We start from the raw sequence: 20733 nt of genomic DNA on the forward strand, positions 1-20733 counted from the left end.
ACACTGCTTGATTAACTCGAAGCATGCACTGTCTTTTCTATATCCCGTCTCATTCCTGGAACATGCGGTGACAATTAAAGCTATTTATTTATAGAAAGGGTGTTTTCATTGAATGGGTGCTATCTTGTGGACATGCATCTTACCTGAGTTCTCTCATCACCTCTCTATGTCCTCCTTGCTGCACACATAATCAATTTTCTTTTAGTGATGATTCAATGTGCTGATTGCTAGGAAGGTTTCTTTTATATGGCACGGTAATTATTGGCAACTGTATACTTGGAGGAGTGACTTCTTTCCTGGTCTTGAAGCATTGAAATAAGTGTTTATTTCTGTTAATGTGTATAAAAAGGTTCATCTTTCTCTTCTCTAAACCAGGGCCTGCTATTTATGATTTTAAGTCACCCTCATGCTCAAGAAAGTGACTCCTCCCAGAGACACGTATTGAGTCTGATTGCTACAAATCCCAAGCAAGCTCTGAGTGTTCATGTGATGTCGTATGCACTTCCCAAGGGGTACACTGGAAGGTAAGTGTTCCAAGGGCTCCTAAATTCGCAAAACATTTACCAGTAACCTTATCGTGAGCATGTCTGTAAGAGCAACGCATCCCTTTTCCACAAAACCAACTATTCCATGGAAGAGATGTAACTAAAAATGTAAGCAGTGTCTCACATGAAGGAGCACTTTCCCACTGTTTCTTTGATGCTGTAGCAGGTAATGACTTTTCTTTTATGCAGGAGACATCCGGTACCAATACCATTAGAAGTACATTTTCTTGGCAAAAAAATATGTATAGCAAAACAACCCCAAGAAGTTGTCGAAAAGATAAAATATGATCTCAGTGAACTTTATTTTTTTTTGTTCAAAATTTTATACTTCACAAACCTAAGCCAGCTGCCAAAGAGTTGTCTGATATGTTTAATATTTCCCAAATATGAACTTTCGATATTCTTGCACCAAAAATCTCTGGCATCTATTATGCTCACCCCCCTCAGACACATCCTCAGAGCACAAGTTACCTGTAACTACAGTATTGGTATCTTTCATAGATTTACATACTTAAATAATTTCTGTAATCGATGTAGCAGTCCCGCAGTGTTTTTTCAAAACCAGTCCTAAGGAAGACCCTGAGAAAAACAAGAAAAATCAGCGTTACTGAAGTAACACAACCACCTCAGTAAAAAAAAAAAAAAACACACTTCATCCAATGAGGTTTGTGCCTAGAACCACCATAGTTCAGAGTTCACTATCTCCATGAGAAGTAGCTATTGCCTCTGAATGGATGGAAGGAAGACTACATGTGTGTCAAGAAAAGATGCCAAAGCTGGAGAACTGTAGTGGCAGGTAAGTAACATATTTATTTTCCACCATTGCATCTTTCATAGTTTAACTTTCTTAAATCGAAGTAGCAAATCAGAACCACACTATAGGGTACCTGGGTAGGTATGTTGATTGTTTGAGCCAGGCCAGTCTAGGATTATGCCTCAAAGATTTTGTAATCAAGCAGTAATGTGTAGTAAACGTGTGGTCCATCTTTCACATTGCCGTGCTGCATATGTTCAACAGAGAAACACCAGCATAGCTGCTCTGACTGCTCCTGTTCTATTGGAATGGGATGATACCATAGACTTTAAGGAACAACCAGCTTTGGTACAACAAACTGTCTGCAGCAATACAACTTGCTCTTCTTTTGCTTTGAAGGCAGATGTAATTTCTGTGGCTCACTGAAGGAAATAAAGAGCTGATCTTATCTCCTAGAAGACTTTGTATGGCTGATGTAGAACTTTAAACATCTGCGGACATCCAAGGAGTGTAGAGCCCTTTCTGTTCCCATTGTTGGGTTTCAGAAAAAAGCTTTGAGCAAAACCAGTTTAAGGTGAAAGTCCATAGTCATCATTGGAATTAACTTTGGGTTACTTGGAAAACGTATAGTTTTTACGGAAATTAAGGTAAGAAGCTTCAAAAGTAAAGTCACAAATTTCACTAACCCCTCTATTAGATGAGTGGCAAGAGAAAATCTGTCTTTTGTGACATAAATAAACCTAATCTCTGTCTTATAAGTGGTTTTGAATTTCTCCTGCATCAATTCCACAAGGACTGTGTTCAGCTCCCATTGAGAGCTATGGTTCATGGTTGCGGAAATGCTACAATTAATACTTGGGGGGGAACCTGTTAAATTATTTACATTGAGAAATACAGCTAAGACTCCAAGGAGTGTGAAATAGCTGCCAAATGAACTATGATAAAAGCATATTTCAAGCTTGACTGTACTAACTCTTAACAGGTAAGGCAAAACTAAATGAGGTTTTACAGTTATCAGATTTTTTTTATTGCACTTGATGCAGAAATTTTTCCACTTTGCTTAGTAAGTTGACCTAGTAGATGACGCTCTGGCTTGGGGTAGATTCATACAGTAATCTGGTGGAATGTGTATTAGAGTGAACACTAGGTGTTCAGTAGCCATGCAGATCAGTTCGGGGATGCCAGGTTGATGTGAAGAACCTCTCTAGCTGTTTTCAGTGCTTTTGCTCAGAAGTATGAGGCGGCTTGTGATAGGTGCAGTATATCAGTGAATCAGCATTGGCGAGACCAGACTGGGGTTGTGAGTATTAACCCACAAGGTTCTTTCTTGGCTTTGCCGAGAACCCTTGTGATATGGAGAGAAGATTGAGTTGTAAGCAAATGTCTTGATCTATGACACTGAAGATGCATTGCCCTTCATGATGAGATTTAGCCTGCTGATGGAGTACTACCAAATACTTGTTGGATGAAGTTGCTAAAATGTTATAACCCTGAGTGACCTCATCGGTTAGAGACTAATGTTCCCAGAACATTCAGTTTTCTCCTGGCGGTGTCTGCCCGCATGTTGGTGACTTGTGAAAGATGTTTTGCCATCAGGCAAATGCCACTTTAAATTGCCCAATCCCAGAGGAACCACGCTTCATCCATCAGTGCTAGTAACTTTGTTCAACTGTTTTTATTTATAAAACATAGCGGTGATGTTGTCCATCCATACCAATACCTGCAGGTTTTATGATCTTGGAATTAAAGATTGGAAACCCTTTCGGACAGATGTGAAGTCCAGTATGTTGATGTTGAGATTTTTTTCCGCATGTGAGTGTTGTCCCTTCATACCCAGCTGCTAACAGTGGGTGTCAACTCTTCATGAGACTAATGTGTCCCTGATCAACTGTGCTTCCTGACGATTAAAAAAATAAACCGGTCCTAAATTTGATTTCTTTTTGCCACCTTGTTAGAGCTTCCTTGATGCCCCATGTTATATGAATGTTAATGTTGAAATAGCCTGACACCTGAAGCTGCAGGGAATTTACATCTTCTTTAACCGGTTGTATTCTTAATGGAATAGAGGTTGACATCATGCCCAGTAATGACTTACAATGACAAACTGATGTTTTCTGCAACTTTTGGATTTGTTGTGACAGAGATTGCAGGGAAGAATTCTCTTGTCTGATGGGAAGGATTTGCCAGAATTGGTATCCAAGATGGCACCTAGGAATTGAACACATATTGGCTGAAGGTGGTATTTTTGTACAATGTGATATAGACTTGGACTTCTGAACAGCTTTGTAAATTCATGGATTTTAGACCCTTTTGCAATGTCTTTCCTTTGACCAGCAAGTCATCAGTGTGGAAAAACTTATGATTCATGGTGACGGAGGAGGACTGACAATGCATGAATTTTGGGGAGGTCCTTGGTGCCAACTTAAGAGTAAAGGGGTGGGCCTCTTCTGATCTGATTCCTAAGCTCTTTCGATGCTTGGGATCCATGTGTCGTGGTCGTCCCATTTTATTGTGGTCACATCCAGTAGATTCTCTTCGCCCCAAAAGGAAATGTTCCCTTGTGAGAGAAAAGGAGAACTAGCAGGTGTCTCTCACTTCTTTTCTAACAACGTATATTGTGCTAGGAAGTGATAAGGGTCACACAAACCTTATTTTTTCTGCAGATGATGATAAAATGGAGCCCCAAGACATCACCCAAAATCAGTAGATATTTATCTCATGTTTGCAAGTGCACTGTTGCTGTCATTTCTTTTTTGCAAGCCTTTAAGGATTTGTGAGTTCTTCTTTCCAGTCATTTCATGTCCTTGTAGGGGTAATCGTTTAGCATAGATGTTTCACTCTCACAAAGTCAGCAGTTGCAAGAATGATTGTAGTTTGAGATTGTTTGGGGGCTCTAATGTTCAATATTTCTCCAGGAATTCTAATGTGAGCCCCTTTCTTTCAGTGGATAGTTAATCTTCCAGAAGGATTGCACTTGAATAAAGTATTTTTGATTATCTGATGTTCAGCTTCAGACTTGCATCAGCAAGTATTGTAACTTACCTGTTAACATGTTCAAGGTGTTCATCTAATTTATCATTTGTGATATGTCATCGAATCCCAGGGTCCACACTCCAATCAATGTGAACTATTCAATAATTCAGGCTGAGAAATCCTCTGGGCTATTCTGATACCTTGAAGGACCTGTTGTGAGGCATTAGTCGCAGAGTGGTCCTCAAGTAGCTGAGGAATAAGCTTCCATTATAACCCGCCCCTGAGAGGACCATAGATTAAAATGTGCAGGATCCAGTCTTTTTCTGCTAGTATTGTGTCCTACGAAACAGCCAATTGAGTCCAAAATAAATTACCTAATCCATTCAGTAGCCCCTCAATTTTAACCTGAACTTTGTAAATGAAATCTATTTTATGCAAATGCCCCATCTGGTGTTTCTACCCAAGGTAAAGTCATTAGTCACCTCCACATTCAAGACCATCTTAGGCTCTAGGTAGGGTACTTCTATTTCTGTTGTGAGGTCTAGGATGGCAACTGCCCACTCAAACCTTTTCAAAGGGAACCTTTTTCTGTGAGGCATCCCGTCTTCTAGTTGGGCTACTTCCTTCTTTTTAAAGTGCTGCTTCAGTGGTCCCAGTCCCTGGCCATCTTCTTTCCCTGCTAACAGGTCTGCCCCTTGTCAGGTGCTTGGGAGGAGTGTGCATGTCTACTTGGATGTGTTCTCTTCTTTCCAGGATCCTGTCAGGAATGATACCTAAGCTCATTATAGAATTGATATCACACTGGTGCCCTGATTTCCCGACTATGTCTCAAGTTATGGTCTTTATCTTTTTGGTAATATTGAATTGTATTTTTCCTAAATCCACTCTGGATTTTTGCACTCTCCTCTTCGGATTGTAATGTTTCCTGTTTCTTTTCTTTTTGATTGTTTTCATTTTATAGTCTGGGTTTTAACTGGTATTTCTGTAGCTGTTGTGCTCAGGGTGTCTCTTCCCATGGAGACATAAACTTGACATAATCTCAGTAACTGCACTGCCTTATGGTTCTGTGGAGTCATGGCATATCTTTAGTGAATCGTTAATAAAGATGCAGTGCAGGTTAGGTTTCTGAAAACAATTTCAGCGAAAGTATCAGTGTTACCTACCAATTTCATGCATGTGTCAACAGCAGGTGAAGCACAATACTCTTCCTGTATTTTCTTCAGGAACTCAGGCAATTTACAGCTATTAAAGGTATGCCATGTGTAATTGTGTATAAGGTAGCAACTATACTTCCACAGATTGGCATTTGGTACCATTCCCATTGGATGGCACACATGCATTACCCGGAGTTTCTCTCTCAGGGTTGAGTGAGGATCACCTCTTCTAACTGATGTTTCCTGGCTACTCTGAACATGATTTTATTTTGTTTAGACGACCAACGCCACGTTATTACATTTATAGTTTGTCAGATAATGACAGTAGCTTGTGCATGCATAGGGTCTGTTAACCACAGTGCTTTGTTATTGCCTTATACACCTTCTAAAAAAGATACATTTATTGCTTCTGTCAACATCTCCCTAATTTCTAAAATGAGATGCCAATCCCTAACTGAATGTGGTGTATATGTGGGTAAAACAGGCCCGGACAAAGTCTACCTGCTGTATCACATACACTTATCTCCCTTTAAACTGGGTTATGTGCTATATCAGTCAAAGGCGAGTCAGTAAAAATTCATGGATTGTAACGGTTTGGAGGCTCCCCTATTGTATTTTTTGTAAATAGCCCCGCTACTTCAGCCGCTTATCTCATTCAATGCATGAATACTTTAGTAGTATATGTAGGGTGTGGTCTGCCAAACATAATTGTGCACCTAGTTCATGGCAATCCCCTTGATGTCGAATGGGCAGGAGAAGCATTGTGTACATTTTCTGCCATATCTCCAATATAGTAATTGTATTTATATAGCGCTTACTACTCCTGATGAGGTGTTGAATTGCTTTTCGGGTGCGCTACTCTGGAACCCAAAAGGATTAGTGGAGGATTAGCATATGTAGGACGCTGGCTCTTTATATGATATATCAATTTGAGATATATGGTGCACAGAGTCCATGGGTTCCCTTACTAGTGGACCGGGGCTTTCTCTAGCAATACCAAGGTGCTTTTTTAGGGGGTAGTGTACTTGAGCAGCCTTAGGCTTCTCAGAGAGGAGTGTTAGACATCTGCAAATACACACACAGTCAATAAATAAAACACACGACTCAAGAGGAAGATCCACACCAATTACAAAAATAGCAAGTATCTTTATATATATATATATATATATATATATATATATATATATATATATATATATATATATATATTTTGGCACCAGAATCACTTCGTTCAGGAAAGTACGTTTTTCAAGGAAAAAATCTTAAGAGGTTAAAAAAAAATTGACACGTTTTTGGGAACTGTAATGTTATCATAAGGAGAAAAAACAAAGACGGCAAAACAGGGACAGTACAGCGATGTATGAGGCAAATCTCATGGACTTAGGGTAAATATCGGGCAAGGGTCAGGACCACACCAACAGGTCACACTGGGCTGCACTGGGGCAGCCTGGTGCAGAGATGTAGTACAGCATCGAGTGCCCAATGTTACTCAATGGAGATTGGTCTGGACGAAAAGATGCTGCAGGTGAGGACTGGGAATCCAGTCGGGGGAAACCAATGAGTGGGTTCCAATCTTGAGATGTCGGGGACATGGGGAAACTTATGGTCTTCTTCGGCAGGGCGCAACGGGTGCAGAGGTGTCCTGAGGCTTCGGGCTTTCTCCACTGTAGGTTTCGCAGTTAAGGGGGCGTGCATGCTGAGGCTGCTGGTGATGTCGGGGGATCTGCAGTGGGCAGGTTCAAGGTGGCCTTTCTCTCTGGAGGGCCTGGGGACCATGCTAGCATCATTGGTCCCCTTCGGCCCTAGCTGTGCACACTGGTGCAATGGTGCTTTCAGGTGTCCGGTTTTTGACTGTCCAGAGTCCTTGCAGTTTGTCTTGGGGTGGCCTGCAGATGTGGGGAAGCAGTTCTGCTGCTCCTCAGGAGTTCCTGGGTCTTTGGTGAATGCAGTCGCATTTCGGCAAGAGCAGCAAACAGGCCGGCAGGGCTGGGTCCAGGTCAGGTGCTTCTTCCTTTGCAGCTCTTCAGTGTCCTTCGTAGGTCAGCAGGAATCTGATTTCCTGTTGCCAGGGGCTCCCCTAAATATTGCATTTAGGGGTGTTTCGGGAGTGTAGGCTACTTACCCCTGGGGTCACTGCACCCCCTATATGAGCACTTCCAGTGGCAGGTGGGCATAACCCTGTCCCAGAGTTCCTATATCTGCCAACACCAAGATGGCAGATTTCTAAAGGGTGTGTCCATATCAGGCTGTGCCTTGGAAAGCAGATTCAATGCTCATCTTGTTTGGTGGGGTGTGTAAACACCTGCCCTAGAGCAGGCTTTGTTGTTGACTGCCTGAGAGCAGAGGCTCTTACTCTCTGAAGCCAGACTTGTGGTTGTGGTGGAAGGCTGGCTAAATCTAGTCAGTCCGCACACGTGTAGTTGGTAGGTTTTCAAGGGGCACCTCCAAGTTGCCCTCATGTTTGAATAAATCCATCACTGGCATCAGTGAGGGTTTATTAATATGAGATGTTTGATACCAAACATCCCTATTTTCAGTGTAGCCATGATGTATCTGGAGAACTCGTAGTGACCACTGTCCAGCACATGTACTGAAAATGGCTTCCCTATTTACTCACTATGTCCAAGAATCAATAGACATAGCAGGGGTGTTAGACTTTTCATCCTTGGCGTGGTCTCCCTTTTCTTTTTGCCTCTGTTTCCCAGGTTGTTGATGTGTGATGGACTCTGTTTTTGCTGTTTTTGTTACTCTGGGCACTTTACCACTGCTAACCAGTGCTAAAGTGCATGTGCCCCTAAACAAAATGTGTATGTAATTGATTTATCTATGATTGGCATATTTGATTTACTACTAAGTCCCTAATAAAGTGCATTATAGGAACCCAGGGCCTGTAAACCAAATGCTACTAGTGGGCCTGCAGCACTGGTTATGCCACCCACCTAAGTAGCTCTGTAATCATGTCTGAGACCTGCCACTGTAGTGTCTGTGTGTGCAGTTTTTAACTGTAAATTCGACTTGGCAAGTGTACCCACTTGCCAAGCCTAACCCTTCCATTTTCTTACATGTAAGGCACCCCTAAGGTAGGCCCTAGCTAGCCCCAAGGGCAGGATGCAGTGTATGGTTAAGGTAGGACATATAGTAATGTGTTTTATGTGTCATGACGGTGAAATACTGCTAAATTCATTTTTCACTGTTGCAAGGCCTGTCCCTCTCCAAGGTAAACAAGGGGGTTACCTTTAAATATGATTAAAGTGTAGATTCCCTTTGGGAGAGGATAGACATGTAGAGTTTGGGGTCTCACAATTTAAAAATACATATTTTTGTAAAGTTGATTTTAAGATTGTGTGTTTGAAAATGCCACTTTTAGAAAGTGAGCATTTTCTTGCTTAAACCATTTCTGTGACTCTGCCTGTTTGTGGATTCCCTGCCTTGGTCAGTTTGACAGTTGGGCTGGTTACACCTCTCACTAGACAGTGACACAAAGGGAGCTGGGGTGTAGCCTGCATTTCCTGATGAGCCATCTGTGTTAGGAAGGAGGGGAGGAGTGGTCACTCACACCTGAAAGGGCTGTGCCTGCCCTCACACAATGCAGTCTCCAACCCCCTGCTGTGTGTCCGGGGCCTGGCCTGGGCAAGGCAGGATTTCACAATCAAGAGAGACTTTTCTTTGAAGTAAGACTACTTCAAAAGGCAAAATGGGTATAAGAAGGGCACCCAAACCAGAGACTTTAGAACACTTCTGGAAAAAAGAGGAACCTCTGCCTGGGGAAGAGCTGAGGAAGAAGAACTGCCCTGCCTGTGACTGTGTTTTGTGGAGCTATCCTGCAGTTGCTGCTTCTGCCTGTCCTAGAGGCCAAAGACTGGACTTTGTGTTGCCTTCCTTCTTGTGAATATCTCCAAGGGCTTGATTTAGAGCTTGCCTCCTGTTGTTTGAAGTCTCAGTGACTGCAAAGACTTCTCTCTGCCAGCACCTAGAGTCTTTGGAGAGACTCCTACTCTGCCAAGTGCTGCCCATCCAGTTCCTGGGGCCCTGAGAAGAGAAGCTAGCAGCCCAAGTGTGAGAAATACAACCACAGACCGCCGCGCGAGGAAAAGATCGACGCAACTCCAATCTGTGGCTGAAAAATAGATGCGACTCCGGCTTCACGGCTGAAAATCGACGCTCGCCTGCAACGCGACCAGAAGATCGACGCCCGTAGCTAGAGAAACTATACGCCGAATCGCTGATGGAGGCTGGTGAGATCGCAACCTGCGCTGCATGGTTTTCGGACCATGGTGCTGCTGAATTTCTGACGCAAACACCGCTGGGCGTGTAAAAACGATGCAAGGCCTGCCCAGACCCTAGAGTGCTGACTGGATCGACGCATCGGTCTCCTGCAGAGAGAAGATACGATGCATGCCGACCCGACTAAAGGAGAAAAAACGCAAGGCCCCGTGAGTGAAATCAACACATCGCAAGCCCTTTTTGACGCACACTCGCCCATGCAGGGTTATTTTTAACGCACCCAAGGTACATTTTCACGCTAACAGCGTTAACGTTGTGTTTAAAATTACATTAAGACTCTTTGTGCATTTTTAGTGATAACTTGACTTGTGTATTATGGACTTTTGTTGTTTTGGTCTTGTGTTTAGATAAATATTTTCCTTTTTTTCTAAACCTGTGTTGTCATTTTGTAGTGTTTTCATTAAGTTACTGTGTGTGTTGGTACAAATACTTTACACCTAGCACTCTGAAGTTAAGCCTACTGCTCGTGCTAAGCTACCAAGGGGGTGAGTGGGGGTTAGCTGAGGGTATTTCTCTTTTACCCTGACTAGAGTGAGGGTCCTTGCTTGGACAGGGGGTAACCTGACTGCCAACCAAAGACCCCATTTCTAACAAGGGGCATATCTGCTTGTTCAGATATGTCCTCACATGTAATATAATGCACCCTGCCTTCGGACTGTAAGGCCTGCTGTAGGGGTGACTAAAATATATTGCATGCACTATATAGGGGACATGGCACACAGGTTGTGTGCCATGTCATGTTTTCACTTTTAGCTGCACTAAGACCCGCAATCTGCAAGGGCAGTCTGCATGTGCAAGGGGAGACGCCCCTGAGGGTGGCACAATACATGCTGCATCCCTTGGGAACCTTCTTTTACCCAAGCCCTAGGTCTCAGGGGTACCAATTACTAGGGGCTTATAGGGGGTGGGCAAAATTATTGGAAATTAGGTAACAATTGCACCGTTTTAGGGAAAGAGATCTGGCACTGGGGATCTGGTTAGCAGGAACCCAGTGCACTTTCAGTCAAAATTGCATTGAATACCAGGCAAAAAGTTGGGGTGACCATGTCAAAAAGGGGCACTTTCCTGCAGTACAGGGAAATATGAGTTATTTGAGCTGTGGACATGCAAGTCTGTTAGTTGGATTGATTAGAATAATGGAGGGATAGAAGAGGGAAGAATCTAGAAAGTGTTAATTGCAAAGGATAGATGGATTAGGAAAGAATCTGTCGAAAGGGATGAGGAAGATCATAGCAGGAAAATGAGGTTTGGGACGAGTCGAAGGAAAGATACATGAGGGAAGAATTTAGTAGGGTTGTTTGGGAGATCATAATAGAAAACTAAGGTTTGGAGTGAGTCAGTGGGGATAGAGGAGGGAAGAGTCAAGGAAGGGTTATTCTAGAGATTATAGTAGTAGAATGAGGTTTGGGATGAGCCAGAGAGTGGAGATAAAGGATAGATTGAGAGAGGTATAGGGTGAGGCGAGTAGTGCTTTGGAGAGAGTACTGTTTTCTCTTCTAGTATAGGAGTAAAATAATAAATATATAGATACATGATTATATAGAAAGGGGTTATGTGTAAGGAAGATATCATATTGAGATTGTCCTTTTATATAAAGTTAGACTTTCAAGTGTTGCAGTACTTGAAGGTGATTTATTTGTATATTTCTTTTATCTCAATGTTTTTTTTAAACATTTATTTTCCTCAATATTTCAATAGTGAAGTGCTTGTAGATAGTTGTGATATTTACGTATTGTAATAGATAAAGTGAAGGCCATAAGCATCTAATCAAACAACCTATATAAAAGAGAACTATGCTATGACCTATGAACACAGAAGAAAAATATATATAATATATTAATATATATTTGACCATAAGTAATGTATACATTTGTTAAGCGGGCCTGAAGAGTATCTATGTATTTTAAAAACCTTAGTTATATATATATTTGTACAAAGAAATACACATTACTAGATGTATACACATAATCAACTTATAAATGTTTACATGCACAGGGATATAATGTACATTGAGTATGGTGGTTATGTAGGAAAGAGCCAACTCTTGAGTAGTCTCCTGAAGATAGGCTAGTTATCCAGTATCTGATATTTCATAAATTCACATGATTGAATCATCCCCATCGTCGAAGTGGGAGTCCCACGCTATCCTAAAAAAGCAGTAAGTAAGAATATCCATAGGCTATAAGGCTAGCAAGCTCAAACTGCATGTCCTTTTGTAAAAACAAAACAAAAAAAACAACAAAACAAAAACTTGACTTATGAACAACCAGACGCCAGCACCCTCTAGAATATTCCCAAGAGAGGATCATTCCCTCAGATTTTCCATTGCACGTCGTCTGAATGTAGTCTCCCTGAGCTTTGCTCAGTTTTTTCCTGTCAAAACAACTTTCTACTTCAGAAAATGTCTTATACTTCCAAGAAAGGATTTTTTCGCCCTTGTAATACCTGTGGCAAGAGAAGGTTACGTGTGGATGATCCACATAGGGACTGTCCATACTGTCTGCTTCCTAAAAATCAGGTGAAAGACTGCAAAATATGCTGCACCTTCTCTGCTAAAACCCTGAGAGACAGAGAAGGAAGACTTATATGGTTACAGGCAAAATCCTGTACATCAGGTGAGGAGAGTGATTCAGAAACAAGGCCTCATAAAAGGTCTTGATCCATTGACCTGAGGCAGGCTGAGTAAAGCAGAAAACACCACAAAACACACCGAAAAGGTGCCAAAACCTTAGAAGGTTCAACCTCCTCCCAGCCATCCTCTCCACATCGCAAGAAGGAGCTCCGCCACTATTCTTCTTCAGAACCATCAACTTCTAAAAAGGTTCAACTTAAATTCAAGTCAACGATAGTGACGACGATGGTTACCACAGTTACCGTCTTGTTGATGAGACCCTCACCATCTACGACAATGTCGACATCTGTTTTTAAAAGCTCCAATTCCATCAGTCCGGGTCAATAAGAAGGGACATTCATCGTTGGAGCTGTCAACAAAATCTCCTCCAGAAAAGCCTTTATCAGTGAGAGGCTCCTCGACGAGGGCATCATCAACGTAAACAGTTCACTCGACGAAGGCACCGTTGACGAGGGCCTCCTCAACAGCATCACCACAGTTGACAAGACCATTGTCCGTGACAAAGCCATCTACGAGACCATTGTCAGTGAAATAAAAACTGTCAACAGCGACACCGTCGACAGGATCAACAACACCATCAACAAGACCATTGTCGTCGATTCCATCAATAACACCATTGTCGACTACAGCACTAGTTCCTACCAGCCAAGACAGAGTGATCCCCATTTCTTCTGGATCTCCTGACCTACAGGCAGCGGTAAAGATTACAAGACTTTCTGGATCTGCTGTATATCCCACGGATACATCACCTAGTAAGGTGACAACCTTGCCGCCTAGTCACCTGCTAGACTTGGAGGAGTCTGAGGATGAAGGGCTGTTTGACTCACACAGCCCTTCCCAGTTGCATGTCAAATACCAAGAGGATGTTGATAATGAGTACGAGCAACAGTACCAGTCTTATTATCTGCATCAAAGATGTTACTATGAGCCATTGCATCAGCCGAGAGACACAGTACAAATACCTGCTTCCTTAATTCAGGACTTGCAATCCATGTTACAAGATAATAAAAGGAGATTTCCAACTGCAACTGAGACACAGCCGCAACAACCTTCCTCCCTGGCTACACCGAGGAATATGCCTCCGGCAACGACCATACTTACACCTACATCAGCAATAGCCACTCCCCCCTCCCCTCCTCAGAAGATGAAAGCGAAGATGGAGAGATTCTTACTCTCCAACATCCTACCGATGAATGGGACGACTATTTATCTCCTACACCATCACCGCCACATCCTTATCCATCAGATTCTCCACCATACGATATAGGGGGTTATCATAATTTAATGGGCAGAGCTGCTACATGTTTCCATTTACTAACATCTGTCTTGCATTCAGAATGTTTCCTTCATGATTTTAAAGAACAGGCAAGAAAGTTGGTGAGGCCAATCCCCATCATAGACTTTATTTGGAGTGAAGGCCTAAAAATTTTGGAAAATCCAGCTACAGTTCCGCCAGTCCCACCGAAACTAGATAAGAAATACAAGGCTACACATGACTCTCCAACCTGTTTGACAGGGCACCCAAAACAAGATTCTGTCATATCTCAAGCTGCCCAAAGATGTTCCAAGAATCCATCTATGCCTATTTCTACCCCATCAGACAAGGAAGGCAGGCGTCTGGACAACGTGGGCAAGAGGTTCTCATCCATGTCAGCTATTACTGTGTGTGCTGCCAACACCCTGGCTATCTTAGGTCGCTATGACCGTCAAATGTGGCCTGACATGAATGCTTTCATTGAGCTCATCCCGGAAGACAAAACAACCTGAGGCACTTAAGATACTGCAGGAGGGAGAGCATAGTTTGGCAGAGATAATTGACTGCTCCCTTGACATGGCCTCCACGGACTTCCGACAGCTGGCAGGAGCAGCAGTTTGCGGCGCCAAGGATAGTTGAAAGCAGCCTCTTTCAGACTCAAAGTCCAGTCCTGAATATTAGATGTGGCCTATGATGGCAAAACTCTGTTCGGCAAACACATAGATGACGCCCTTCTAGCCATCAAGACGGATACTGAGACTGCTCGATCTCAAAGTACCCCACAGTACAAGAAGCAGCCCTTTTGGGGAGCCAGAGTTAGAGGTTTCTCATTGTTTCGAGGTCCCTACCTTAGCCAGTACCAACAGTCACAGTACAGGCCAACTTATCAACAATCGTATAGACAGCCATCTACAGCCACCTACATCAGGCAAGGCGGAAGAAGAAATCTGGCTTCACAAGCCTGGGATCAACCCCGTAAACAATGATCCTCACCAGGTACCAGCGGCAGTTCAATGTTTCCCACAATTCCATCCATTGGGGGGCGAACATCTCAATTATCAACAGAATTGGGAAAAGATAACATCAGATAAATGGGTGCTGGATATAGTGGTTCATGGTCATACGCTAGAATTTGTACAGAAGCCACCAGCCTACCCTACTGGGAAATTGCATCCACTTCATCTTCACTTGCTAAAACAAGAAGCATTCCACATGCTCTCCAAGGGTGCGATAGAAGAGGTCCCTGTACACTAGAGGGGTCTAGGATTCTATTCTTTTTTTTTTTTTTTTTCATAAGAAAGAAGTCAGGAGAATGGAGACCGATCCTAGACCTCAGACAGTTAAACAAATTTCTAAGGAAACAATCCTTCCGGATGATCACATTTTCAGAAATCCTTCACCTTCTCAACACCGGAGATTATGTGACATCGTTGTATCTCCAGGATGCCTGTTTCCACATCCCCAGGCATGCAAAGCATCGCAAATACCTCCGCTTCACTGTGGCCGGTGTCCATTACCAATTCAAGGTTCTCCCGTTTGGATTAAAATTTGCGGCAAGAATCTTAATAAAATGTCTTGCGCCAGCATAGCATTATTTCACAACCTAGGTTTAACAGTAAACTACCAAAAATAATCTACTCTTCCAACACACAAAATAGTCTTTTTGGGTGCGGAACTCGACACAGTCAAAAGAAAGGCTTATCTCTCAATGGGACGGCAGCAGAAGCTGGCCAACATGACTATCAGGATCTCAAAAAGAGTCAGTTTCCATACGAACATTCAAGTCGCTTTTAGGAATCATCAACCACCTTGGTCCATCTAGCAAGACTAAGAATGAGACCATTAAGGTAGGAATTGCAACTGCAAAGGATCCTTCGAAGGCTTAATCAATATTACACCAAATATGGTGGAGACCCTGCGGTGGTGGTCCCAAACCAGCCATATCTCTCAGGGAGCTTCCTAGCTCTAATGCCAGATTTCATTATAACAGATGCTTCTCTGGAAGGCTGGGAAGGTCATTTGCAAGACATGTGCATTCGGGAAATGGTTCCACTCTCAGAAGAAAATGCACATAAGTTAGTGTTAAGGGCGATATCGCTTACTCTGAAAGCATTCCTCCCTCGGATTTCAGGATCCTCAGTGTTGATCCGTACAGACAACTCAACAAGCATTTACTACGTCAACAAACAGGGAGGAACATAATCCCTGTCCCTCTCAAGAGAAGCACAATCTCTGGGAATTGCTCACTCTTCACAAGATTTCTCTGAGAGCAGAACACCTTCCGGGTATCAACAACGCCGTGGCTGACTCTCTCAGCAGGACGGACAACAGTTACACGAATGAGAGCTCAATCAGAAGGAAGTAGACAAGATCTTTCAATGCTGAGGATGGCCAACCTTGGATCTCTTTGTCACCAATGACAACACCAAATGCTAGTTTTATGCCAATCGATACCCACTCCCTGGGTCGTTGGGAAATGCTTTTTTAATGCGATGGTCTGGGATCTTTGCATACGCTTTTACCCCTTCCCATTGAGCCCCAGACTTGCCAAGAAGATGAATTCAGAGGGTTGCATGCTCATACTCGTAGCACCCAAGTGGCCCAGACAGTATTGGTGCAGGGAGCTCTTTCTCCTGTGGGTGGCCAAACCCTTACGACTTCCGAGCAAGCACAACCTTCTAAGGAAGAGACAAGGTCAGATATTTCATCCAGATCCAGCCTCTCTCCAATTGCACGCATGGCTCCTGAGTACCATGAGTTCCAGGGCATGAACATTGACGAGTAATGCAAAATAATTTTGTCCAGAGCACAAACTGACAATACAAACTAGACTTACAGGCTCAAGTGGAGGAGGTTTTGTATCTGGTGCCAACAAAACAATATGTATCCGTTAAAGGTTTTACCAGAGCACATAATCAGACCTCCTTGTTCTATCTAAAACTGGGCTTGGTCATGCCTCAGTTAAAGTTCATCTGGCAGCTATTTCATCATGCATACGCTCTGCAAATACACTCTCCCTTGGGTCGTCCAGGCTTATAAAAAATTTATGAAAGGTCTGTTTCGTACTTTTCCTTCTGTGCGACCACCTCCTCCTCCGTGGCATCTAAACATTGTCCTTTCACAATTAATGAAAGCACCGTACGAGCCCATACACAGAGCAGATCTGAAGTATCTCACATGGAAGGTGGCAACCCTTGCGTCCACTAGGAGCATCAGCATACAGCTGCTTTTACCACCAAGGAACCCTACCTCACTTTCTCAGACGACTTTGTTTTTCTCAGAACAAATCCAAGATACATTCCTAAAGTGCCTTCATCTTTTCACCTAAACAAATCAGTGATATTGAGAACTTTCTTCCCGAATCCATTGACTGTGGCCAAAAGGAATCTCCACACACTGGATATCAAATGATGCTTGAAATTCTACCTTCAGCATAACCAACAACTCCGTAAGACTGACCAACTACTAGTCTCTTACAGCCAAGGTCGTCATGGTACAGGAGTTACTAAAGCAACAATAGGCCGATGGATTGCATCCACCGTTCAATTTTGTCATACGAAGACTGGAAAACCACTAACTAGCCAGCCTGAAGTGCACTCTACAAGAGCAATCTCAACATCAGTTGCTCTGTTTCAAGGCATCCCCTTAGACAAGATATTTCAAGCTGCAACGTGGAAAGCTACACATTTTTTCGCAGCAGTACTGTTTGGAATTGACACAAAGAACCGATTTGGTCATAGGCCAGGCGGTCCTGTGTCATCTATTTTATTAAGGTGAGCCTCTTTGAATATATATGTTTAATTTGATATACAGTTGCTTCTAACACCTGCGCAATTACTGTCTGGCTATGTATTAATAAATATATAGAGAGATGTGTATATGTGTGTGTGTGTGTGTGTATGTATATATATATATATATATATATATATATATATATATTGAAATGCTCGCACCCACCATCCACTATGAGCATAACAGTCATTATGACTACTGCTGGCTATTCAGATTCAAGCATGTGAATTTATGAAAGATCCAATACTGGATAAGAAAACAAGTTACTTACCTGTAACTACAGTTATCCAGTATTGGTATCTTTCATAAATTCACATGTGACCCACCCTCCTACCTTTTTGAGGCTCTTCTTCCTCTTCAGTACATACTCTTCACTCTAGTACTAGATAATCTGAGGGAATGAGCCTTTTTTTGGAATATTCTAGAGGGTGCTGGTGCCTGATTGGTCCTAAGTCAAGTTTGGTTCTCTTTTTTAAAAAAGGACATGGATATAGGCTATATGTTTGAGTTTGCTAGCATTATAGACTATGCATATTCTTTCCTACTGCTTTTTTAGGGTTCACTGCAGCTTTTATTTGAGACAAAATTACACCTACGCTTTAAAAGCAAGGACTCTGCAAACATGAACTAACATGCATGTACTGTTTTGGAGAAAGTTGTGACTGATTAACTTCAGAATCATACCCCAATTTGAGATTCCGTCCCAGATACAGCAAATTAGGTGCAGTAGCAGTTGTGTCAGGCACTTTTGTCTGGCTTAGAACTGTCTTGGATGTTCACACCAGTTTCTTCATAAGTGTTTATTGCAAATTTATCTGACACGTTTGGCCAATATAATCAGGATCTACCAACCCAGTAGGTTGCTTAGTTTACCTGACAAATGACTTTTGTCATATTTTCCTTTAGGCTAAAACCTTTAGACTATTAACTTGGGTTTTTGCTTGAATAAGGGAAAAACAATTTCAGAAAAAGGCTGACATTTGAATGGGGTGCCTGGGATATGTTATTTCCACAGGCTACTGACTCAGACGTGTCAACACACCCTTTCTGCCTGGTATGTGCTCCTGTTTGAGAGTTCAAGATCCTGCATAATCTTTACATTTAAATAATTTGGTATGGTTAAAAAAAAAAAGAGAAACCTAAGGAAGCACATTGTGGGCAAAAGAAAGTCTTTGTAGATGACAGCGTACTAAGCAATGCATTTTATTCGCTCAACATATCCCCAAATGTGAAACCTTTCAGAATAATGGTAACTATATCCTCAATGACCAGAAAAGAGAAATACTTTGCTTCACCTAATAATTCTGCCAGGGCAAGGAGAGACTAACAGAGAAATGTTGTCACTCACCTTAGAGAAAGAGAATCGGATCAGAGGACAGAATGTTGAAAATTGTAAGTTCGTCCGACCATTCCAGGTCTGTCAAAATAGGTTTTCGCAAGGCTGACCTGGTACGCTCTGCTTCTCACACAACGTCCACAGCTTCAGTCCTGTAAATGGCGCTCTTGTCGAATAGAGACCCTTGGAGGAAGCATTTTCTATCCAAGGGAGTAATGGAATTCTACAGTCATCATGGCATCCAGATGCTAAAAGAAAGCCCTCTCTATCCCATTGATGACACACCTATAGACAAAACTACCAGCCATAATGATACCTTTGAGTACAGCTTTGTTGGCTTGCTGATTGAAAACGCAGGTAAAGAACCCACTATCTGGTACAAGTCTACAAAATGGTTCGTTCTCAAACATAACCTGGGTCTAAATAAGGCCTTTATTCTTTTTCTGTGGTGGCGGATTCCTTTTAATTCATGTACTGAATGTATGCATTGAAATTTATGAAACAGATGTGCAATAGTAAGAAATGGTAAACTTTAAAATATTGAGAAGTGGCAGGATTCATTGCTTGCAGGCTTAGTTTCATCAAAATGTATCTTCCATATTTCCAGATCCTCTTCATGTTAAATTTATCTGCCGAACTACAGTCTCCTGATTATGTATTTTTGGATGTGCGCATACAAAATTGACCTGGCTTCTCTAAAATTGTTTTCGATTGATTATAGGTATCTAGAAGGAGACCTTAAGGACCACATGGCAGTAGCTGTGTTGACGACTGGAAGTATTGCTCTCTGGGATCTACATCTAGGACATTGCACTATGCTGCTTCCACCCAGCTCCTTGGGGAAGTGGTCTTTGGTCAAGTGGTGCCTGGTGGAATCCCATCTGCTCGCTGGACAGAAAGATGGCAGTGTGTATGTATACAAGTACTCTGAAACTTGTGAGGAGAAGACGTGAGCAGATGCCTGGCACACTCGCCAAAGTTCTGTATTTCATCCCACCTAGGAACAGTCTAATTTGAAAAAAAAAAAAAACACAAGTCTGTAAAACAATCATGCTGACAATGTTCATTAATGGGCGATATTTCTTTAGTACCATACTTGCACTGGTATTACTGTTCTTTCTTCCATCACAGGACCATACAGCGAGTATTGCAGTGTAATCGCCTATTTTTTCACTGTCATATGGCCTCATCAGAACCTAGAGATACTTTTGTTGTGGAAATAAGAGCTGGGCATTTTAAGTTGTGAACCTTATAAGTCCATGATTTCAAGATGTTTGCAAGGCGAGCTTCCTGTTTGTATTGGGGGTGAGGGGGTTGCAGGTCTCCGTCTTCTGGCAGGAGTCTTTGAGTGTCTTGCATTTATACCCATCTAAGCCACCAGTACAAGTGTGAGTACAAATCAGATATGTGACCATGTTCGATATGCAATTGTAATTTAAAGAAGGGGGTTTGGCTAGATATAAAATGTTCTTCATGCCCCGCTTATATATCCTCAACACCGAGGCACAATAAGTGAGTCTTAGCACTTATCAATAATGACTGAATGTCTTGAATAATTACACCTGACTCAAAACACTTACTACCATTTTAAATTGGATTGTAATAATAATCTGTTTAGGAAGCCATCTTTATTATTTTCTGCAGATCACACTTAGAAATTAATTGATAGGATTGTGGACTCATTTCCAGCATTTACTTATTTCTGTGTTTGTATGCACTTGTTTTCCTTTTGTTCGTGATTTCAATAGCCCCTCTGTGTTTCTCTGCAGATGTATAATGTGAGTGATGGCCTGGTTACATCACTCTTGCTGTGTGCAATATTTGCACGTATACTGCTGTTTATTAAATAAGTTAAACTGTATAAAAGAGGTTTGTGTATACCTTTTGAGTGATTTGTTTCTCACATTATAAAAGCAGCGAACCTTTGCATGTTCATTGGGAAATTATGCTTGGGTTTCTATTGCTTTCTGTATCATCTGTGTTATGTAAATAATTACAGCTTTTCACT

At 42.2% G+C, this 20733-nt stretch overlaps 1 protein-coding gene across 1 annotated transcript in view; it reads left to right on the plus strand.

Moving 5' to 3' along the window:
- Positions 1-19813, plus strand: part of PALB2 (partner and localizer of BRCA2) — a 152461-nt gene extending 132648 nt beyond the window's left edge. The window contains exons 13-14 of the mRNA XM_069209683.1: positions 376-524; positions 19447-19813. Of these exons, the coding sequence (XP_069065784.1) occupies positions 376-524; positions 19447-19678 (381 nt within the window). The 3' untranslated portion in view covers positions 19679-19813. The remainder of the gene's footprint in view (positions 1-375; positions 525-19446) is intronic.
- The last annotated feature ends 920 nt before the right edge of the window (positions 19814-20733 follow it).

Source organism: Pleurodeles waltl, chromosome 10 (assembly GCF_031143425.1).
Source record: "Pleurodeles waltl isolate 20211129_DDA chromosome 10, aPleWal1.hap1.20221129, whole genome shotgun sequence".
Lineage (NCBI taxonomy): Eukaryota > Metazoa > Chordata > Amphibia > Caudata > Salamandridae > Pleurodeles > Pleurodeles waltl.